Source organism: Herpailurus yagouaroundi, unplaced genomic scaffold (genome assembly GCF_014898765.1).
Source record: "Herpailurus yagouaroundi ecotype Mexico unplaced genomic scaffold, PumYag 77, whole genome shotgun sequence".
Classification (NCBI taxonomy): domain Eukaryota; kingdom Metazoa; phylum Chordata; class Mammalia; order Carnivora; family Felidae; genus Herpailurus; species Herpailurus yagouaroundi.
The window spans coordinates 35,388,077-35,406,586 of record NW_024412388.1 but is presented as its reverse complement, the minus strand read 5'-3'; the positions used below and the strand labels follow the sequence as shown (position 1 = coordinate 35,406,586).

The window sequence follows — 18,510 nt, the reverse complement described above, 5'->3', positions numbered from 1 at the left end:
AGGGAGAAAGACTTTTTCTTTGAATAGCAACAGCCCAGGGGCGCCTGGGTGGCATAGTCGGTTAAGCGTCCGACTTCCTCCAGGTCACGATCTCGCGGTCAGTGAGTTTGAGCCCCGCGTCAGGCTCTGGGCTGATGGCTCGGAGCCTGGAGCCTGTTTCCGATTCTGTGTCTCCCTCTCTCTCTGCCCCTCCCCGTTCATGCTCTGTCTCTCTCTGTCCCAAAAATAAATAAACGTTGAATAGCAACAGCCCAGCCAATGAGAAGATGCCACAACTCAGCCAATGAGAAAAAAATCACCAGCCTCCAGTGGACTTTGTTCAAAGTAGCCCCTCTCAACATCCTCCTTTTTCTCTATAAAATAACATTCCTTTCCTTTGTTTTCTAGACTTGCCTATGGTTTGCTATAGCTTGCATGCCCTGAATTGCAATTCCTCTATTTTTTTAATAAACCCATTTTGCTGGTAAAATAACTGGATATTTTATTTTCAAGCTCAACAAAGTCCACCAACTCAGGCTTTGAATCCTGCCTCCAATGCATCCCAGCTATATGACCTTGGGCAAGACATTTACCTCTTGGAGCCTCATCTATAAATGGGGATGAGTCCTGCCTCATGGGGTTGTGATGAGGATTCCATGAGAGGATGATATAGTAGTGCCTTTGGCACAGTGCCTGTCAGTCAGTGCTCTGTGATCAGCAGCTGTTGTAACAATTGATCATCATGCATCTGTCTTCTCACCTGGAGCGTGGGACAGTAATCCCTGTCATCCTGGTTTCAAGGACATGGTGTTATTTGTGTGTGCTGTGGGGTCAGTGCAGATGACATTTCTGCCACCCAAAGGCCAGCCCAGCCCTGCAGGAGTAGGGGGACAAATCTAGTTCCCAGGACCAGGAGAAGCTGGGTGACAGCTCAATCCATCAATGATAACCACAGTCCAGTTAAGCTTTATGGGCCCGGCAGATATTTAAGTGTGTTTCATGTGGGGGCTAGCCCAGTTCTCCTTCCTCAACACATGCTGCTGCTCAGAGCAGGTAGGCAGGTGTGGAGTGGGGGGTGACAGTACCCTGGGCCTCGGGAGGCCAGCTATCAACAAGACCCCAAGGGATAGTTGTGGGTCTAGGCTAGAGTTGGATCTCCTGTCCTTAGCAGTTTATGATCTGGTTACTTTTAGCCCTGCAAGTGGAAGAGGATCCCAGGGAAGCCTCTTGCAGGAGAGGTTATAGATCTCAGCTCCCCTAGGCCCATGCCATCCTGGCTTGACCCACGTACACTGAGTTCTGGAGGGGATGGGGATGTGCTCTGTCTGCTCTGCAGCTTCCTCCCCCATGACTACTGACACAGGGTGAAGGCTGGATGTATGTGACCAGAATCGAAGGGAGGTTGCCCGGGGAACTAAGCTTGGTGATAAGAAGGAAAGCTAAGGAGAAGGTTTGCTGGGAAAGAGGGACACTCTGGGGGCAGCTCTTGTGACCTCCTGCTCAGGCCCCCAGCACCATGACGGTTTCATACACCCTCAAAGTGGCGGAGGCTCGCTTCGGAGGCTTCTCTGGCTTGCTTCTCCGTTGGAGGGGAAGCATCTACAAGCTCCTCTACAAAGAGTTCCTCCTCTTCATCGCCCTGTATGCTCTGCTCAGCATCACTTACCGGTGAGGGTGAGGTCTCAGGGCTGGCCTGTGGGGGACAGGGCTGCCCACTTCCCTCTAACCCAGGCTTACAACTGACCTTACCCAGGTTGCTGCTGACCCAGGAGCAGAGGCATGTATATGCTCAGGTGGCCCGATACTGTAATCGTTCGGCAGATCTCATCCCCTTATCCTTTGTACTGGGTAAGGCTCCCTCTAGTTCTCCCTGGTATCCTTCTTACCATCTTCCCTGACCTTTGGGTTGAGTTGATAGCGCTGAGAGTCAGAATTACCCCAACAGCACAGCCTAGAGGTTAACCAGAGCAGGCTCAGCAGACATGGGAGTTGTATCCTGGGTTCAGGATTTCCAGAGGGCTAGACCCTGCCTATCACTTGCTGGACCCTCACTCCACAAACAAGGGACAAAACACCTGCTGGCTTCAAACCCCCGCTCTGGGGGGAGGGGAGCTGCAGAGAGGTGACATCCCCTTCCCACCTTCATGGGAAGAGGGGCTCAGAGTTAACTACTACTAGTGGCCTTGAGCCACCACTTCTCTACCAGAGGTTTGCACTCCTCCATCCTCTGGGCCTGGCTTAGCAAGGAAGAGGCTTTAGGAAGAGGTACTTCCCCTGACATCAAGGCAGGACACTGGAGCCAGATGTGTCCTTCCCCCTGCTTCAGTTCAACCTAGCCTGAACCAGGCGCTCCAGCTGGGGGGCAGGGCACGCTAACTGCCAGACGCTCCCTCTTCCCTTCCTGTCCCCACTTGTGGGGCGGCTGACCAGGTTTCTACGTGACCCTGGTGGTGAACCGCTGGTGGGCCCAGTATACAAGCATCCCGCTGCCAGACCAGCTGATGTGCGTCATCTCGGCCAGCGTGCACGGCGTAGACCAGCATGGCCGCCTGCTGCGCCGTACCCTCATCCGCTATGCCAACCTGGCGTCTGTGCTGGTGCTGCGCTCAGTCAGCACCCGCGTGCTCAAGCGTTTCCCCACTATGGAGCACGTGGTGGATGCAGGTGCGGACAGGGGCCCCTGGGGCTCGGCCAGGCCGATGCAGGTGCCACGCTGGGGAGCCCTGGCACAGCCCACCAGAGCCCGAAGGTGGGCCTCCAAGGAGGAGAGGTCTGACCCCCAAGGGGCAAGTCCTAGGCACAGGGGCTGAGTCTGCGCACCACTCACTTTATCCCCTCAGGTTTCATGTCCCAGGAAGAGAGGAAAAAGTTTGAGAGCCTGAAATCCGACTTCAACAAGTACTGGATCCCATGTGTCTGGTTTACTAACCTGGCGGCCCAGGCCCGGAGGGATGGGAGAATCCGTGATGACATTGCTCTCTGCCTGCTCCTCGAAGTGAGTCTGCTCAGACCAGGCCCATTTATCCTCCTCCTCCTAGCTTTGCAAACCAGAACAATAATTTTAGTAATGAGCACTTAGGTGGTGCCAACTTTGTACTGCACACTGTTGGAAGCACTGTACGTACATTAACTCATTAGCCATCAACAACAACCCTTGAGACATTATCGGCATCCCTTTTTCACAGGTGAGAAAACTGAGGCAGAAAGGAAAAGAAACTTGCCGAAATCACACAGATAGTTAGTGGAGCTGGGACTCATACATTCTGGGTCCATGCTTGGAACTACATTGCTAAACTGCTTCCCATCACAAGCACTCCCACATTGGTAACACCTCCAACAGCCAACTGGGCCTCTAGGCCTGGTTTGTGTTGGGCTCCCAGTTCTTTCCCCATTCTTTCTTCCTCACCTCCACTGACTTCCTCTTCTTGCTCTTCCACCAGGAGCTGAACAAGTACCGGGCCAAGTGCAGCATGCTATTCCACTATGACTGGATCAGCATACCTCTCGTCTACACCCAAGTAACTGCCTCTCACCTCCCCAGTCCCAGTGCCTACTGCATGTCCTGTGCTGTGTGTGACACTGAGAACTAGAGATGGCACCTGCCCTGGGGCAGTTCAGTCCAGTGAGACATCGAACAACTAAGGGCTCATCCTCAAAGCATCTCCGGACCCCCACTAATAGGACCCCATCCCCTCTGATGCTGCCACACCTTGCTACACATTTAGTTCCTTGTCAGAGTCCTTCACTGGCCCTCAGGGGCGGGGAGGGCATTTTTCCCTGTCTTACTCGGCCCGGCTTCCTTCTCCAGGTGGTGACCATAGCCGTATACTCCTACTTTGCCCTCTCCCTGGTCGGCCGCCAGTTTGTGGAGCCAGAGGCAGGGCCTGCCAAACCTCGGGAGCCATTAGAGCCAGGCCAGGAGCCAGCGTCTACTCTGGGGGACCTGGACATGTATGTGCCTCTCACCACTCTGCTGCAGTTCTTCTTCTATGCTGGCTGGCTCAAGGTGGGCACATAGCAGCTTGTTCTGTAGACATGTGGGTCCACCTCAACTTTGGGGATGGAGAATGGGGCTCTGAGCCCTGAAAACACTGTCTTACAATCTGCAGGTGGCCGAACAGATTATCAACCCCTTTGGGGAGGATGATGATGACTTTGAGACTAACCAGCTCATAGACCGCAACTTACAGGTGCGCCCGGTCCCGGGGCAACTCCCTGTGCTCCCCTCCTTGCCAGCTCTCCTCCTAAGTGTGGAGAGGACAGGAGGATCCTTATGACTTGCTGCCTGCCTCAGGTGTCCCTGCTCTCCGTAGACGACATGTACCAGAACCTGCCTCCCGCAGAGAAGGACCTGTACTGGGACGAAGACTCAGCGCAGCCGCCTTACACGGTGGCCACGGCAGCAGAGGCTCTGCGGCCTTCCTTCCTGGGCTCCACCTTCAACCTTCGGTGAGTGACCCATGCTGGTGGAGGCAGGGGTTGACCTGGCACTCTGGGGCGCCAATGGATCGGTCCTTCCTGTTCCCCGCCCTCTCGGGAGAGTCAGTCCCATGGCGGCTCGGCGCCAAGATCGCTCAGACCTCCCTCCCGTCCGCAGCGTGAGCGACGACCCCGAGCAGAACGTGCAGGTGGACACGTCCCCAGGGTCCGCTAGGCCGCTCCCGGCCGCGCAGACCCCGTTGCTCGGCCACTTGTTTGCCGCAGGAGCACCCTCGCCCGCGATCAGCCTCCGGACCTTTGGCCGCGTACGCGGAGCTCCCCGGACCCCTCATCTACTGCGCTTGCGAGCGGAGGAGGGCGGCGACCCCGAGGCCGCGGACCGCATTGAGGAGGCGTCGGTGGGGTCAGGGGACGAGGCCGGGGAGCCCTGAGAAAAGGCTGCCAGGGCCGGGCCCTCTTGCCTGCCTCCCCCAAGCCTGCCTCTGCTCGCTTTCCGCTCCCCGCTGCCCTCCAGACGGCGCTGGTCCTGCCCTCGGACGCCATAAGAACACTTGCTGTGTGCCCTGAGCCAGAGCGTTTAGGGACGGATCTTGAAAGAGAAAGATGGCGGGGCCAGTGTCAGGGCTGGGAATGCGTCCACTTTGGCGGGAGAAGGTAGGATGGCTTGCTTGGGGACGGTGTAGCTAGAAGGATACACGTGCGAGGCCTAGAGGACAAGAACCCAGGTGCACTGTTAATTTCCCCGGGGAGCTGGGCCTGTTCTCAAACTTGAGGGAGCATCAGCGTCACTGACGGGCCTGTTCGGAACAGTTATGGGTGCCCCTTCCAGCATTTCTGATTCATTAGATCTGGGACAGAACCCAAGAAGTTGCATTTCTAGTAAATTCCCAGGTGCTGTTGCTGCTGCTGGTCCAAACATTACAATTTGTGTGAGACATAAAAAGATATTGAGGGTATACCTTATCTTGATAATCTTACTCTGAAGAGGGATCAAAGTGTGTGTGCTGGGGGACTTTTGCTTTTCCTATCATATTCTTTGTTTTTGTTTACAATGAGAATATAATCATTACTTGTGCAGTTATGGTTGCTTAAAACTAAATTGGCCTGCTGTGCAGTGGGATAGTGAGATAAAGATGATATGGAAGGGCTTGGGAATCTGTACTGGAGGCTGATTGAACTCCTATGTGAAGGCAGTTTTTTTTTTTTTTTTTTTTTAATTTTTTTTGTTTATTTATTTTTTGAGACAGAGAGAGACAAAGCATGAACGGGGGAGGGTCAGAGAGAGAGGGAGACACAGAATCAGAAACAGGCTCCAGGCTCTGAGCAGTCAGCACAGAGCCCGACGCGGGGCTCGAACCCACGGACCGCGAGATCATGACCTGAGCCAAAGTCGGCTGCTTAACCGACTGAGCCACCCAGGCGCCCCTGAAGGCAGTCTTACACCACCCAGCCTAGACCTTGGGCATTTGAACTTCTGAGTACCACATCCTTCTCTGTACCCACCAACCAACAGAAGAGACGAAGTAAGGGGTGAAGCTGGGGTTCCATCTCTGTGGTGGGCCTACAGTGCTGGAGGGAAACCAGACTCAGACAACACTAGATGGAGTTGCCTGAACGGAGCTCCTCTAAGATTCCTGGCCTATAAATTCAGCCTCCATTAAAGAACTTGGTGAATGCTAAAACTGAATCTTAAGATCAAAGAATTACAGAGGACAGAAGTCAAAGGAGGGCAGAAACAAGAGTATAGAGGTTGAGTGCATGCTCTGGCATTGTAGACTGACTAGCTAATGCTGGTTTTGCTACTTTCGTACTGCTGGGTGACCATAGGTTACCGGATACCTAAGCATAGGTCTCCAAATGTATGGAGACAATAGCACCCCCAGGACAGCCATTCACCCGTAAGGTATTTAAGTTTTTTTCACAGGGTTAATAGGAAGTAGCCTTGCTCAGAGCAAGAATGGTCATCTGAAGGCTGTGGACATGAATACTGCCTGGATCCAAGACTTTTTAAAAAAGATTCTGTTCATAAATTATAAGTAGAAGGGGAAGTATAGTTTTTTGGAACTCAAATTAGGAAATAAAGGCAAAGTGTTTAGTGTGGCTTTGCTGACCCATACCAATTCCTGACTCATACCTCTCTGTCAACAATAGCTAAAATTAAGGTGTTGCATGAAGATAATCACTGGATGGAAAGGTGGGGCACAGGCCTCCCCAGAGCAACGGTAAGGTTTCAGAAGGTTGGGTTGATCTGTGTCCTGAAGTTTTTGTACTCAAAAGTGGTGGCTGTCATCTTTCCCTATTGTCTCTTCACAGAAGTCTGCAATTTTGCCAAGCTAATGAACCAGTTGGGTGTTCACTTCTTTAACTCTTAAAAGTTACATACTTACACTTTCCATCAACTTCAACTTCGATAAAATCTTGTTTTTTAAAAAATTAATTTAGGGGCGCCTGAGTGGCTCAGTCGGCTGAGTCCGACTTCGGCTCAGGTCATGATCTCACGGTTCACGAGTTTGAGCCCTACATCGGGCTCTGGGCTGACAGCTCAGAGCCTGGAGCCTGCTTCGGATTCTGTGTCTCCCTGTCTGCCCCTCTGCTGCTTGCACTAGGGTCTCTCGCATGGTCTCAAAAATAAACATTAAAAAAATTTTTAATAAAAAATTAATTTAGCACACTGGAGTGCTTGCTATGTTGCCCTGTACTTCCAGGTACTGGAGACAGAGCAGGCTACAAACATACCTGTTCCCCGGAATTATATTCTAGTAGGACAAGACAAAATGAGCAAAATTTATGCCCAACTAAGGGATAAGGAGAAAAAGGAGGAAAAGCTACAGCATTGAAGGGACTAACTTAAAAAACAGTGATCAGGGGCGCCTGGGTGGCTCAGTTGAGCGGCCAACTTCGGCTCAGGTCATGATCTCGTGGTCCGTGAGTTCGAGCCCCGCGTCGGGCTCTGTGCTGACAGCTTGGAGCCTGGAGCCTGCTTCGGATTCTGTGTCTCCCTCTCTCTGACCCTCCCCCGTTCATGCTCTGTCTCAAAAATAAATAAACGTTAAAAAAAAAAAATGTGATCAGAGAGGGCAAAAACGAGGGTCTAAGTAAGACCTGGAGAGTAAGCCATGTGGGTATTTGAAAGAAATTGTTTCCAACAAAAGAATAGCAAATGAACATACGTTATTTACTCAGTAAGGCCAGGATCATAGGCACTATAGAAAAAGGGAGCAGGTCATGTAGAGTTCCGTAGTGTTTGGTTAGGCTTTTGAGATGGTAAGTTGTCCTGTCAAAAACCTGATATTTTTTTTTAAGTTTGAGAGGGGGTGCCTGGGTGGCTCAGTTGGTTCAGCATCCTACTCTTAATTTTGGCTCTGGTCAAGATCTCAAAATTCATTGAGTTTGAGCCCTATGTCGTCAGGCTCCGAGCTAACAGCACAGAGCCTGCTTGGATGCTCTCTCCCTTCCTCTCTGCTCCTCTACTGCTCAGTCTTTCTCAAAAGGAATAAAAAGTTCAGACTGCATGCGCGAGGGATGAGCAGAATGAGAATCCTATGCTAGCTCTGCGCAGAGCACTACATATGTCTTGATCTCATGAACTGACTGAACCACCCAGGTGGCCCCCAAAAACTGATTTTTTTTAAAGCTTATTTTGAGAGACAGAGAGAGCATGAGTGGGGGAGGGGCAGAGAGAATCCCAAGCAGGGTCTGCACTGCCAGCACAGACCCCAGTGCAGGACTTGAACCCATCAAGCTCCAAGATCATGACCTGAGCTGAAACCAAGAGTCAGGACCCTTAACTGACTGAACCACCCAGATGCCCCAAAAACCTGATCTTAAAACTGATCAACAGGGGCGCCTGGGTGGCTCAGTCCGTTGAGCATCCAACTTCGGCTCAGGTCACGATTTCACGGCTCAGGAGTTCGAGCCCCACATCGGGGTCTGCACTGATAGGATAGCTCAGAGCCTGGAGCCTGCTTCAGATTCTGTGTCTCCCTCTCTCTGTCCCTCCCCTGCTCGCACTCTCTCTCTCAAAAGTAAATAAACCTTAAAAAAGTAAAAAAAAAAAAAAAAACAAAAAACCAACTTATCAACATTGCTAGGATTGTGTTGGGGACAACAGAAGCATTGAGTGCTACTTATAAAAAAGTGACTGTAAGGTGGATGGTTTTAAAGGTTGAAGCAATTGGGGCGCCTGGGTGGCGCAGTCAGTTAAGCGTCCGACTTCAGCCAGGTCACGATCTCGCGGTCCGTGAGTTCGAGCCCCGTGTCAGGCTCTGGGCTGATGGCTCAGAGCCTGGAGCCTGTTTCCGATTCTGTGTCTCCCTCTCTCTCTGACCCTCCCCCGTTCATGCTCTGTCTCTCTCTGTCCCAAAAATAAATAAACGTTGGAAAAAAAAAAATTAAAAAAAAAAATAAATAAATAAAAATAAAGGTTGAAGCAATTAAGACCTGGGATTATTAGATGTTAGCATATAAGGGTCAGAATGACCCAAGATTTTGATTTAAGCAGCTGTATAAAACTGTTTGCTAGGGGCGCCTGGGTGGCGCAGTCGGTTAAGCGTCCGACTTCAGCCAGGTCACGATCTCCCGGTCCGTGAGTTCGAGCCCCGTGTCAGGCTCTGGGCTGATGGCTCGGAGCCTGGAGCCTGTTTCCGATTCTGTGTCTCCCTCTCTCTGCCCCTCCCCCGTTCATGCTCTGTCTCTCTGTCCCAAAAATAAATAAACGTTGAAAAAATAAAAAAAAAACAAAACAAAAAAACTGTTTGCTATAATCAAATAGCTGAGAAACTATTTGAAAAGGAAAAGCTGAAGAATGTTATCCATTTTTAAAATGTTCACCTTTGAGAGTCCAATTATGATATACAAATGCAGGTGTTAAGTAGGTTTGGGTTAAAATTAGAAAAATGCATCATATGGGGCACCTGGGTGGCTTGAGCCAGCTGAGTGCCCAACTCTTGATATAGGCTCAGGTGATCTTGGTGGTCATGAGATGGAGCCCTGAGGTCCGCACTGAGCATGGAGCCTGCCTGGGATTCTCTCTGCCCCTCCTCTGCTCTCAAAATAAACATTAAAAAAAAAAATGCATCATAAACCACATTCAATACCTACAACAGACAATGTACAGCCAAGCTGGAGACAAAGAACTGAACTTTGCAGATTTAGCAATGCAGAAACCACTGGTTATCTTGCACATTTAGTAAGAGGGGAAGGGGGATTACGTTTCAAAAGAAAATTAACTTCAGAAAGACATTAAAAAACTGAAAGATACAGATACATAAGTGTGCTCAACTTCCTCAACAATGTACAAAAGAAATTTGGAATACAATTTCCAGGTTTATAGGCTATTCACAAACCCAGGCTGAAAACTTCCAAGCTAAAACCTTAAGACCAAGGTGCACATAGGGAAAGGGTACAGGACCTCTAAAAGAGCCAGATTTACAGAGGCAGCATGGTTGCAGGTACCAGTCATGGTCAACACAGTAATATTGGGGGCCCAGTGCTGAGATACCTCCCTTATACTGTTTCTGCTTGGCCTGCATGCCACATCCCTGTTCCCAATAAACGCTAGCCTTTGGGGGGTGAGAAATGCTCCCCGTTACCGACATAGCCCACACCTAAGGTTGGCCTTCAGGCAGAGTGAGCTGGGGCACTCTATGGTTTCCCAAGCAATCAGATAATCACACATGAATACAGGGCAGAATAAACACCTTTTATTACATGACCGAAGATAGGAAGGAGGAAGATTTATTTGCCTTTCCGGGCTTTGATTTTCCTCAGATAGAACTCTAGCTCCTTGCCCTCCAGTACATAGCCATCTGCTCGGCCACACTGGCCTGGTCTTGAAGCGATGCATGCTGCAAGAGAGTATGCATTCATTAGCAAAATGACAATGTGGCCCTATCCAAACCTAGGTATTGCCTCAGAAGTCCATGTTGGTTTAGGTATCCTGGGGGGGTGGTGGTGGTGGTGGTGGTGGTGGTGGTGAGGGCAAGCTTGAAGCCCACTGTCTCCTCAGATAAGACTTCATCGTCACTTAAAAGTCAGTAGCAGAACTGGACAAAGTTTTCATCACTGAGACAGCCCCCTCAGCCCACACATGCATGGACTTCTCAAAATACTTCTGGGAGTTAGAGGCAGAGGGCAAACTTAGGCCTATGGACTCCTGCCCACTATTTCCCATTTGAGCTTCATACTAATGGGATGACCACACGTTCTGAGTTTTGCTTGTATTCTGTTATCATTTAACTCTCCTGGTGAAGCCTCTACCACAAGGCTGGCCAGTAAAAAGAACAAAAGAGGCAAGAAAAAAATGCAGAGGATATACAGTTATCGGGACACCCCCTCCCCCAAGGCAACAGCTATCTCACCAAGAAGTTTGCCCTGCTGGAACTGCTCCTCCAGAAGACTGCTTATTTTGGCATTCTTTTTCCTCTCATCATATTTCTTCTGAATTTTCTTTGATCGTTTTTTGTTTAAAATCTCTTCCTCCTCGGGAGTCTAAATAAAGGAGACAGATGACTTAGCTGGAGCTCCCCAAGCACTGGCTCAGGGAAGGAATGTCCTCACAGCTTTGGGCCCAGTACATCCCAATCCCTGCTGCCTTCCTCAGCACTAAAAGCTTTCATCTCTTTCCCTTCAGCAGCAGAACTGGACGCAGTTTTCATCATAAGAAGGCTGCAATGAGGCTGGCCTCCCCCGCCCAACAGGGAAGTTGGCACCCCAAAAACGCACCAGCTTGGCCCCCTTCTTGCGGCCCAGGGGCAGTGCATAGTGGGACTCGTACCACTGCCGGTACGGTGTGCTGTCAATGAGCACGATACAGTTCTTCACCAAGGTCTTGGTGCGGACCAGTTCGTTGTTGGATGCATTGTAGACAACATCAATAATCCTTGTTTTGCGCGTACAACCTGCTCACAGGAGAAATTCAGAATCAAGTCCTGTAAACAACTGGCTTTGTTGTTCCCTGCACATCCTACCCTATAGTGCCTAAGGAAAAGGGAACTCTAAGCCGTTACCCAGCCACAGGGTGTCAGCTCATCTTCCACAAAGCCACCTTTCCAGAGATGGCTGGCAACCACACATAAATAAGGTCTAGATTCAGCCCCAATCCCTGAGGCTATAGGACTTAAGAGACAAAACAGGATAGAGGGAATTCTCCAGCTACCACAACCTTAAGATCTTTCAAACAAAGAGAAACTTCAGTATCTTGATGGAGGCCAAGGACTTCCTGTTAAAAAGTACCTACTGAAGCTTAGGAAATTTTAGGGATTGAGTTCCCACCCACTCCTAGAGGGCCTCACTCACACTCAGAGCCCCAGGAGAAGTTCCCCACGTCCAGCCTCAAGGCACGGTACTTCTTATTGCCTCCCCGAACCCGGACTGTGTGTATACGGCGGGGGCCAATCTGGAAAACACAAGGAGACAGGAACTAGGTTATCCAAGAGAGCAAGACAACAAAGGGAAGGGTACCCAGGCTGGACGGAGGCAACACAGTCAGTGTAACTATGACAAGTCCTAGCATTGGCAAGTGGCACACAGGTGACCAAGACGGCCACAACCACGCCTAAGGATACTTTTTCATCACTCTAGTTACCTCCAAGAGGAAAAACCTAACTCCAAACACTGAAAACTAAGTCTCTGTTCCACAAAAATACTAGGTTTCTGACTATCATTTGAGAAGCCCATCCCCTCCAAGTGCCCTTTAAGTCCTAGTACACAGCATCTGTCTCCATGCAAGCTCTTTAGTCTCAACCAACAGGTAAAGGTGAGGAGGCCGCCCAGTCCCCTAGACAGATCACAGAGCCCTGCAAAGATTCAACCACCACAAGCAGAGGCCAGACCACGCCGGGGACTAGGGGGACGCGAACGCCCCGCACGCACCTTAGTGTTGGCAGCGGGGCGTCCCAGCTCATACTTCCGCTTCTTGTGGTAGGGCTTTCTCTTGCCCCCGGTCTTGCGGCGCTTGTGCCAGTTGTCCCGAGATATGCCTACATGCCGGAGCGGGGACGGAAGCTTTAGCCACTGGGCCTCGGGCCGGCACCTCGCAAGCCCCAAACCCCCGCGCCGGACGGGCCGCACGCTCAGGTCTCCAAGGTTGGTTCCCCCACTGCGCACTCGGGAGTTTACAGCATTATCAAGGTGTCATCATCCACATGCGGCCCAGCCCGGGCTCCTTCCCATGGCAGCCATGTTGGTATGCCCGCAACCCCAAGCTCCTACAGCCCCTGGAGGGGACCAGAACCCGAGCACCACCCTCCTCGTGGCTGCTCCGTGCTAGGGGTCGGGGCGCCCGCACTCCTGACTTGACTGCGAGGCAGGATGGCGCCGGATCGAGCTCGTCCCCCTTCCCTGGCCCCGAAGCAGAGCGACACTCACCCATCACTCTCGGCGCTGGCTGAGAAAGGGAAAACGCAAAGCCTCACGGTCCGGTTTGTAAAACGCAGTCCCGCCCCTTTAACGTGGTTTCTGCGCGCCGCTGTGAGGATCCCGGAGTCTGAGTGCGACGTCACTGACGTTTCTGCGACAGTACCGCGGACCTCCCGCTGCGAGAGGGGCCTCTGCGCTCCTAACTCGTGGACAGCGCTGGACCCGCGTTTGCTGCCGCTCGCTAGAGGTTGAGGACTTTAGGGTACATCCGAGGTGGAGTCACCTGGCTTTACGCTTTGAAAAGACTCGTTTTAGAAGCTGGGCGCAGCTGCGATGGGAAAAGGTGGAAGGCAGCAGGGAGGGAAACGAGTGGTGGACTTAGGTTTGATTCTGAAGGGTTTGGTGATACATTGGACTTGGGGGGAGGGGGTTAGGGAAAGGGTGTGTGTCGAGGATTACTAATTCCTCACTTGATGAGTTGGATGAAAATCGGTGCCTTTTACTGAGATGGGGTAAACTAAGGTAGGAGCGGTTCTGGTCATGTTCATTTTGAGATCTTGGTGACCTCTAAGTGGGAATGACGGGCAGCTGGATGTTCATGTCTTGGTCATCCTTATGGAAGAAATTTGGACAGAAGATGTTACTTTGGGAATCATTACTATGCAAATGTAATTAAAGTTTCCAGAATGAATGGCATCTAGGGAGAGAGCATAAAGCACACTTTTCTTGTAAAATGTACTAAATAAATACTTTAGGCTTGTGAGATACAGAGTCTGTGTCACAACTACTCGACTTCGCTAGTGTGGTGTGAGAGTAATCCTAGACAATAGTAAACAAATGTGTGTGGCAGTGTTCCAAAACTTACGATACTGAGATTCATCTCTCATGAACCATTACGCTTTTGATTTTTTACAAACATTTAAAGACGTAACAACAACTCTTGGCGCACGGGCTCAATCAGCATACTGTGATGTGCCAACCCTTAGCATAAAGAAATACAGGAAGATGTTCTAGGTCCAAGGCTTGAGGAATATGAACATTTAAGGCCAGGTAAAGAAAAACTGGCAGAGGAGACAAGGAGCAGTTAGACTGACAGGAAGAAAGCTAGCATAGTATATCATGGTCTAATGCTACTGTAAAGGGTAGTGAAGGTCTAAAAAGGGATTCTTGGATTTAGTAACTTGAAAACCTTTTTTTTTTTAATTTTTAATGTTTTATTTTTGAGAGAGAGAAAGAGCGAGCGAGCAAGCAGATGAAGGGCAGAGAGAAAGGGAGAAACAGAATCCAAAGCAAGTTCCAGGCTCTGAGCTGTCAATACAGAGCCCGATGTGGGGCTTGAACTCAACAAACCTTGAGATCATGACCTGAGCCGAAGTTGGACACTTAACTGACTGAGCCACCCAGGCATCCCTCCCCACAGCAATGAAATTTTTAAAAAATAATAAGAGAGGAGACTGGCTGGTGGCTGGAGGGGAAACGGATCAAAGGGCAGTATTTAAAGGAGTAAATTGCCTAAAGGAGTCCTTTACACTCTGCTCCCAATCCTATCACAGCCCTTTGAAGGGATTCTCTCATTGTCTCTGCTCAAAATCTCACCTCCATGTACAAACACACGTGGGAGGACTTTTCTGAGCCTGCTGCTTTCTAAACTAACAATGCTTGGGGTGCCTGGCTGGTTCAGTCAGTAGAGCATGTGACTCTTGATCTCTGGGTTATGAGTTCAAGCCCCATGTTGGGGGTAGAGCTTACTTTAAAAAAACAACAATCAAGGGGTGCCTCGGTGGCTCAGTCAGGTAAAGGTCCTACTTTTTTTTTTTTTTTTTAATATTTATTTATTTATTTTGAGAGAGAGCAAGGCTGAATGCGGGAGGGGCAGAGAGAGAGAGAGAGAGAGAGAATCCCAAGCAGGCTCTGCACTGCCAGCACAGGGCCCAACTTGGGGCCTCTCAGGTCATGAACCCTGAGATCATGACTGGAGCCAAAACCAAGAGTCTGATGCTTAACTGGCTGAGCCACCCACGTGCCCCAAGCACCCTACTTTTGATTTCTGCTCAGGTCGTGATCTCACAGTTTGTGAAGTTGCCCCGTATTGGGCTATGTGCTGATGGCACTGGGCCTGCTTGGGATTCTGTCTCTCGTTCTCTCTGCCACTCCCCCGCTTGTGCGTGCTCTCTCTCTCAAAATAAATAAATAAACTTAAAAAGTAAATAAAATAAATGGGAAAAAAACATGGTCACTTCAAAACACACAAAAAAAGCATTTGACAAAATCTAATGCCTTTCATGATAAAAATACTTAAACTAGAAACAGAATTGAACTTCTTCCACGTGAGAAAGACCATCTATAAAAACCCATAGGTAGAATCAAACTTAATGATCAGGAACAAGACAAGGACATTAATTCTCACCACCTTTTTTTTTTTTTTTTTTTTTTTTTTTTTTTTTTTAATTTCTGGGAGGAGGGCGCAAGTGAGCGAGGAGCAGAGAGAGAGGGAGGGAGAATTCCAGGAGGGGCAGGGAGAGAAATTACTACACTATATGTTACCTAACTTACATTTAAATTAAAATAAAAAATAAAAAAAGGCGGCACCTGGGTGGCTCAGTTGGTTAAGCATCCGACTTCAGCTCAGGTCATGATCTCATGGTTTATGGGTTTGAGCCCCGCATGGGCTCTCTGCTGACAGCTCAGAGCCTGGAGCCTGCTTCAGATTCTGTGTCTCCCTCTCTGCCCCTCCCCTGTTCACACTGTCTCAAAAATGAATAAATGTAAAACAAAATTTTTTTTAATGTGTTAAAAGTGACAGTGCAAAAATGAAGAGAGAAAGTTATAGAGGACTTGATGAATCTTATTTCATGATTTAATTTTTCCAAGTAATCCGTACACCATACATGGGACTTGAACTCAGGACCCTGCGATCAAGAGTCACATACTCTACCAACTGAGCCAGTCAGGCACCCCAACATGGATCTTAAATGCTAAGACCTCATATTGTATGATTCCATTTATATGAAATGTCCAGAATAGCAAGTCCATAGAGAAAGTAGATTAGTGGTTGCCAGGGGCTGGGGGAAGAGGAGATTGGGGGATGACTGCTAATGCATATTGGGTTTCTTTTTGGGTGAAAATGTTCTTGAATTGGGGCACCTGGGTGGTTCAGTTGGTTAAGCGTCCAACTTTGGCTCAGGTCATGATCTCACGTTTCTGAGTTTGAGCCCTGCATCGGGCTCTTTGCTGTCAGCGTGGAGCCTGCTTCAGATCCTGTCTCCCTCGCTGTCTGTCCCTCCCCCACTTGTGCACATGCTGCGCGCTCTCTCAAAAAGAAACATTAAAAAAAAAAAAAAAGAAATAATGTTCTGGAATCAGTGGTGGTGGTTGCCCAATTAAATCAATATACCAAAACCATTGAATTCATAGTATGTGAATTTTAAAAGGGTGACTTTTATAGTATGTGGATTGTATCTCAATAAAGCTGTTATTTAAAAAAAAAAAAGGGGGCACCTGAGTGGCGCAGTCGGTTAAGCGTCCGACTTCAGCCAGGTCACGATCTCACGGTCCCTGAGTTCGAGCCCTGCGTCAGGCTCTGGGCTGATGGCTCAGAGCCTGGAGCCTGTTTCCGATTCTGTGTCTCCCTCTCTCTCTCTGCCCCTCCCCCGTTCATGCTCTGTCTCTCTCTGTCCCAAAAATAAATAAACGTTGAATAAAAAAAAAAAAAAAAGCCCTGGTATATTCAAGAAATAAAGGTCAGTGTAGTTGGAGCGGTAGGAGATGCAGTGTATTCATTCATTTAAAAATATGAATTGTGTGCTTACATATGTTCCAGACATTATGGATACAGTATTAAATAAAACAAAAATCTTTGTCCTTATGCGCTTAGCTAGCTAGCACTTATTTTTTTATTTTTTAATTTACATCCAAGTTAGCATACAGTGCAAAAATGATTTCAGTAGACTCCAGTGATTCATCCCCTACATTTAACACCCAGTGCTCAGCCCAGCAGGTGTCTTCCTTAATGCCTCTTACCCTTTTAGCCCATCCCCCCTCCCACAGCCCCTCCAGCAACCCTGTTTGTTCTCTATATTTAAGAGTCTCTTATGTTTTGACCCCTCCCTGTTTTTATATTATTTTTGCCTCCCTTCCCTTATGTTCATCTATTCCGTGTCTTAAAGTCCTCATATGAGTGAAGTCATATGATATTTGTCTTTCTCTAATTTCGCTTAGCATAATACCCTCTAGTTCCTTCCACATAGTTGCAAATGGCAAGATTTCATTCTTTTTGATTGCCGAGTGATACTCCATTGCATATATATATACTACATCTTCTTTATCCATTCATCCGTCAGTGGGCATTTGGGCTCTTTCCATACTTTGGCTATGGTCGATAAGCTAGCTAGAACTTATATAGCACTTATTAAATGTTAGACATTGTCCTTACTACCGTGTGTATATTAACACCTCTATACCAGTATTATCCTCATTTCACAAAGAGCACAAAGGGGTTAAACAACCCACTTAAGGTGGCCTCAGGAGCCAGGCTTTTAACCTCCTAAGTGTTCTGCCCAAACTGCATTCCAACTGGACCAATAGAGGAAGGAGCTGACCAGGCCACAGCAGGACATTCAGAATTTATCTTTTGTGCGAAGGGACATTATTAAAGGGTTCGAGGGGCACCTGGATGGCTCAGTCTGTTAAGCATCTGATTCTTGGTTTTGGCTCAGATCATTATCTCACGGTTTGTGAGATCAGGCCCCATATCGGGCTCTGTGCTGCCAGTGTGGAGCTTGCTTGGGATTCTCTGTCCCTCTCTCTCTGTACCTCTCAAAGTAAATAAATATTTTAAAAATTTTAAAAAGAAAAGAGTTTGAAGCAGGTGATGACTTATAAGGATTCCCCTGGCTGGTCCCATGAGGGACTCATATGCCATTCCAAGTGAGAAGATGGGTCAGGTCTGGTGAGGTCTTCATTTAACCGACTGAGCCACCTAGGTGCCCCTTCTTCCTGAGGTCTTTCTAAAATGTGCATTTGGTTGTGTGGCACTTAGGCTAAAAATCTTTGAATACCTTATTACTATTTAGATAATTAATGTTATTTTTTATTTTTTTAATGTTTATTTATTTTTTAGAGAGACAGAGTGCGAGTGGGTTAGGGGCAGAGAGAGAGGGAGACACAGAATCCGAATCAGGCTCCAGGCTCTGAGCTGTCAGCACAGAACCCGAGGCGGGGCTCGAACCCATGAGATCATGACCTGAGCTGAAGTCAGACGCTCAATCGACTGAGCCACTCAGGCGCCCCTGATAATTCATATTCCAGGGCAAGGAATCTGGAATCTTCCAGTTCCCAACTGTCAATGCTCTATGACTGGTTCCTCAGTTCACCTGGCAAACTTATAATTTTTCAAGACCAAACTGGTATTGCTCATCAGATCCTTTCCCACCTAGCAAGCCAAGTGCTTTCTTGTCAGTGTTGCCACAGAATCCTGTAATGTGTCTTGAGCAAAGACTGTAACTGACAAAGCACCATCTTTCTGCTTATGGCTCCTGTTCCCAGAAGACCTGGGACCTAGTAAGCACAGAACAAGGCAGAGATTGGAAGCTTTACCACATCATTGAAACTGCTGGTATGGATTTGGCCTCCTAGGTAGAGTACAGAATCAGCACTATGGAAAGGTGCAGTAATATCTGTCCTTAGTCCAAGAAGGTTCATACATGTCTCAGCCCTTCCCACACACCAGTCAAC

General features: G+C 48.8%; 2 protein-coding genes and 4 non-coding genes across 6 annotated transcripts; 1 reads left to right on the top strand and 5 right to left on the bottom strand.

Moving 5' to 3' along the window:
- Positions 1-1,030: 1,030 nt before the first annotated feature.
- BEST4 (bestrophin 4) lies at positions 1,031-5,638 on the top strand. Its single transcript, XM_040469997.1, has 9 exons — positions 1,031-1,647; positions 1,733-1,827; positions 2,410-2,643; positions 2,820-2,974; positions 3,420-3,497; positions 3,788-3,985; positions 4,089-4,169; positions 4,274-4,428; positions 4,577-5,638. The coding sequence occupies exons 1-9, from the start codon at positions 1,496-1,498 to the stop codon at positions 4,848-4,850; spliced, it is 1,422 nt and encodes a 473-aa protein (XP_040325931.1). The 5' UTR covers positions 1,031-1,495; the 3' UTR covers positions 4,851-5,638.
- Positions 5,639-10,099: 4,461 nt separating this feature from the next.
- RPS8 (ribosomal protein S8) lies at positions 10,100-12,917 on the bottom strand. The gene is made up of 6 exons (XM_040469996.1): positions 12,787-12,917; positions 12,292-12,398; positions 11,716-11,815; positions 11,143-11,318; positions 10,779-10,908; positions 10,100-10,265 (listed from the first exon to the last, which is right to left on the bottom strand). The coding sequence occupies exons 1-6, from the start codon at positions 12,788-12,790 to the stop codon at positions 10,156-10,158; spliced, it is 627 nt and encodes a 208-aa protein (XP_040325930.1). The 5' UTR covers positions 12,791-12,917; the 3' UTR covers positions 10,100-10,155.
- On the bottom strand, positions 10,418-10,488 carry LOC121027911 (small nucleolar RNA SNORD38). Its single transcript, XR_005788993.1, has one exon. It is a non-coding gene; the product is annotated as a small nucleolar RNA SNORD38 (small nucleolar RNA).
- Positions 11,013-11,082, bottom strand: LOC121027912 (small nucleolar RNA SNORD38). Its single transcript, XR_005788994.1, has one exon. It is a non-coding gene; the product is annotated as a small nucleolar RNA SNORD38 (small nucleolar RNA).
- LOC121027913 (small nucleolar RNA SNORD46) lies at positions 11,899-12,002 on the bottom strand. The gene has a single exon (XR_005788995.1). It is a non-coding gene; the product is annotated as a small nucleolar RNA SNORD46 (small nucleolar RNA).
- Positions 12,485-12,564, bottom strand: LOC121027905 (small nucleolar RNA SNORD55/SNORD39). Its single transcript, XR_005788987.1, has one exon. It is a non-coding gene; the product is annotated as a small nucleolar RNA SNORD55/SNORD39 (small nucleolar RNA).
- Positions 12,918-18,510: the final 5,593 nt, after the last annotated feature.